The 4,154-nt window shown below is 42.9% G+C and overlaps 1 protein-coding gene across 1 annotated transcript in view; it reads left to right on the top strand.

Moving 5' to 3' along the window:
* The window catches only part of kifap3a (kinesin-associated protein 3a), a 26,092-nt gene extending 22,246 nt beyond the window's left edge, over positions 1-3,846 (top strand). The window contains exon 20 of the mRNA XM_060866841.1: positions 2,542-3,846. Coding sequence (XP_060722824.1) covers positions 2,542-2,653 — 112 coding nt within the window. The 3' untranslated portion in view covers positions 2,654-3,846. The remainder of the gene's footprint in view (positions 1-2,541) is intronic.
* The last annotated feature ends 308 nt before the right edge of the window (positions 3,847-4,154 follow it).

Raw genomic sequence — 4,154 nt, 5'->3', positions numbered from 1 at the left:
CCCAAGTGTACTGCAGGCTCAGAACCGGGTTTTAATGTCATCTAGTCAATATGTGAATTCCAGCAGGCGGGCTATCACGGTTCCTTTGAATTCTTGTGAGGGCTATAAACCAAAAGGCCAGACCTGCGCAGCATGGGAGAGAGACTTTACAGTCACCCGATCAAGAGCAATTCTTAAAAAAGTGAGCCGAGATGAGGATAGCGCACTGATTTAAACGAACAATAAAGTCAGGACAGGCTGAAGTAGCGACAGGCTGAAGATCAAAGCGGCGACGCAGATAGTAACAGGGAAAGGCTCGTGTTAAGAGGTTTCCATGTGCGTGTTTAACAGCCTCACACGTCTTGGTCCTGAATGGAAACACTGGAGGCTTTTGTCTGCCTACATCCCACTCCAGATTCCACTCTGTCCATGGGGAAGGAGCTGAGCGATGAAACGGATAATGCCGGACGTGCACACAATCTTCCCAGAGGCGTAGTTTGCACAAGTCGTCTCACTTAAGATACATTTTTCACTTTGTTTGCAATTATGTAAGATACCTGATGATTGAACCATGATGCTCATGGGTCCACCTTTAGCAGATCCATTCATCATGTCTGTCCATTTCTAATGTCTTTGGGTTGAGTCTCCTCACTTGACCTCTCCTTAAGCCCACGTACGTCTCAGCAGATGAAATACCCACCCCGTTCAAACACGCCTTATATAATCAATCGCAGAAGAAGACAAGCGCTTACACGATCGGATAAAATATGAACATTGGCATGATTTAACATCGATTTTCCAACAGCATTACAAGGATATAGTGAAACCAGTATTCGAAATTCTTCTGCACTATTCCCTAGAAGGTGATGCATTTACCTTAAGTCAAACATAGGATCTAACGTAATAGTAAAACCTTCTCGCCAAGTAGTTTACTACACGCATATGCCAGGGTGAGTTTTACAGTAGTCGAACACCGTAAATCACACCGTTCCGTAGTGAAAATCGACTGTGTCCAGACATCCTCGTGAAACTCAAGATGCCTGGAAACGAGCCCGAAGAAAGAAGGCGGCTGATTCCAAGGTCATCGCTGAAGGAAAGTTTATTTACCTCCATGATCATCTCATTAGATCTCACGTTAAGCACTGAACCCTGCCGTTCTCACCATCAAACTCTTTCCCCATATAGCTACGATTCTCCCTGACAAAATAAAAAAAAAAAAAAAAAAGCCAGGAGGTGGTCGCTAAAAAGAAAAGCATCTGACGCATTTAAGCGCTCTCATGGAAGTGATTTGTGCTAAAAACAACACGGCATTATGGGAGCTGGTAGGGGCAAAGCAAACAGCTCGTATTTTAAGAGAACAGCACGGCGAGCTTGTGCACGGGCTGAGACGGGGAGGGAAAGTGGGGGTGGAATCAAAGGACGCAGAGGTGAAAGTGGCGTTCACTCAAAGGCACCTCACAGACAAGACACACACACTTAAATTGGCATCTATCTGGATTTGAGATTGATTTCCTAGTAACCTTTTGCTTATGGAAGAAAACTAGACGTCACAGTTCCCATCATTATTAGGATAGTTAGGCTGCGGTAAGGGGGGCACGGTGGCTTAGTGGTTAGCACGTTCGCCTCACACCTCCAGGGTTGGGGGTTCGATTCCAGCCTCCGCCTTGTGTGTGTGGAGTTTGCATGTTCTCCCCGTGCCTCGGGGGTTTCCTCCGGGTACTCCGGTTTCCTCCCCCGGTCCAAAGACATGCATGGTAGGTTGATTGGCATCTCTGGAAAATTGTCCGTAGTGTGTGATTGTGTGAGTGAATGAGTGTGTGTGTGTGTGCCCTGCGATGGGTTGGCACTCCGTCCAGGGTGTATCCTGCCTTGATGCCCGATGACACCTGAGATAGGCACAGGCTCCCCGTGACCCGAGGTAGTTCGGATAAGCGGTAGAAAATGAATGAGTGAGAGAGAGAGGCTGCGGTAATGGCACTCTTATGTGGCTGTGATATTTATGGTGTCTTTTCTTTTTTTGCTTTTATTTCTATAAGTGTTTGGGAAAAGGTAGAGGTTTTTTTACAGTCTGATTTATTCTCCCATTTTTTTCTGAAGTTTGCTCGACTTTGTTTGCCACAGACTTGGTTCCTGGCTCTATGAGGAACAAGGAACCTGCCTGTTCTTTTTAGCAGTCCTGCAGTGCCATCTAGTGGTGAAGCAGTTTTTATGTGTTTTCACACTTTGTACTTTAGTACTAAGCACTTAGTAATGGCAGCTGCGTATGACAAGGACAGAAACATAAAGCAGCCGTATCACACACATCATTCAAACCACAAAAGCATCCACAAATGAACCAGAGGTGGTTTGAATTTCGTCCGTTTGTTTGTCTTTTTAGGGGGTGTAAGTGTTCACTTACACGTTTTATTTATATATATATATATATATATATATATATATATATATATATATATATATATATATATATATATATATATATATATATGGCTGTAAACACTTTTTCTTTTCATTATTGTAGTAGTAGTCTGGCTGACTCGACTGTTTCTCATGTTGTTCTTTCAGCGCTGTCTCGGAAAGATACGTTCAGGGGCCAGGAGGAGCCGTGCGGCCTGCTACAGCTTACGGCTTCCGTCCAGACGAGCAGCACTTCTACAACTACTCCACATCACGGTAGATTAGAACGACTACAAAATCACCGTCGTCATATTTATTCACGTTCTCTTTCAAAGCTGAGTCGACACTCATAGCGTCATTTATATTCACTCGGACTCGCGTAACTTGCTGCTTCGACGATGTGGTTTAAAAGGATTTCTAGACATTCTCAATACGGCGTACAGATGTAGTCGATCTCCAGTGTGTTTATTATAAGTGGTGTACACTTTTATATACTACATGTACCCACATATTTTATTTCATTTTTTTTTTAAATTTGCATGAAGTATTAAACACCTTGCTTGTTTTTTAAGGTCCGGTTCATTGCAGCTATAGGAAGGTGTTAATTCTTGGATTCATTGCATGGCAGAGGTTAAGTAGTTTATTTGCACACTGAACCTACAATTCATCCATCACTGAATCTCACCCACACTTGAAGGTGGGGTGCACATTGTTTGAAAGCCAATGTTGACATTTTAAATCACCAAAACAAACACGCCCCTAACCCAAATGGGTGTCACCCCTGTTTTGATAGCTCCGCCCCACACATACATACGTAACCCAGGCAACTGGAAAGCTGATCCTATATTAACACGGGTCCTGCTTCTTGCCTTATCGTAAGCCTTTTTTTCCGCTTTCCGTTTTTATCCGCCATGTCAGTGTTTCAGTCGCTTTCTGCTAATGTCAGACATGCGCACTGAACACTCTCTCCGCCGCATATTGACAAGACACGCCCCTTTCTGCTCATTGGCTACACGTTTGTTTTGTTTGTCGGCCCGACTCAGTTTTCTGAAGCATTTCACACACATCGTGCATCCCACCTTTAAACACTCAGGCGTTTGAGACACTTCCCCAAGTGTGTGCTCGGGAGAATATTTGACACTAGCTAATGTCTTGAGTTTATTTATTGATTTGTAAACGATAAAGTAGCGATTGTCTGTCTGTCTTTTTTCCGTCTCATGACCTGCTGCACGGCAGCTTACGACTGTGCACTGTTTATTGTTATTTTGTTCTTCTAAATGAAAACTTTTGTATGTGTGAAATTTTTGTTTCAGATTATTTTATGACAGTTTTATGTTTTCATTTCATTCTTTTTTTTTTTTAATTTACATTTTTGGTTTGTTTTTTTTTGGTGCCTGTGGATTGTGTCTTACTGCTGTTTTATACAAGATGCCTGTTATTTCTGTGGTGCAATATTAAATCAAACGAATCCGATCAGCGTTCGCTTCTTGCCTTTTTGTCTCTGTTGTTGAATGAATGAATGAGACTAGTGTTTGTGTCTAAACCTCTAGTCTGACTCCGTTCTGTCTTCACGTGGGCGTTCACGTCTAAAAGTCAAGCCGGCTGTTTTTTTTCAGCTTCTTATCTCTGAGATTGTACTCTGATTATTTATAGAAGTACAGTTTATGGTCATGTGAGTCAAACCACATCAGGGAACCTGAACAAAGTCATGTGACCCAGATTCTCCTGCTTAACAGGCTTTCATGAAACTTTTGCTCGTTCCCTTTGACAGTATGCCACAG

The sequence above is a fragment of the Tachysurus vachellii genome, chromosome 3, assembly GCF_030014155.1.
Source record: "Tachysurus vachellii isolate PV-2020 chromosome 3, HZAU_Pvac_v1, whole genome shotgun sequence".
NCBI classification, from domain to species: Eukaryota; Metazoa; Chordata; class Actinopteri; order Siluriformes; family Bagridae; genus Tachysurus; species Tachysurus vachellii.
This window is presented reverse-complemented; position numbering and strand designations above follow the sequence as displayed.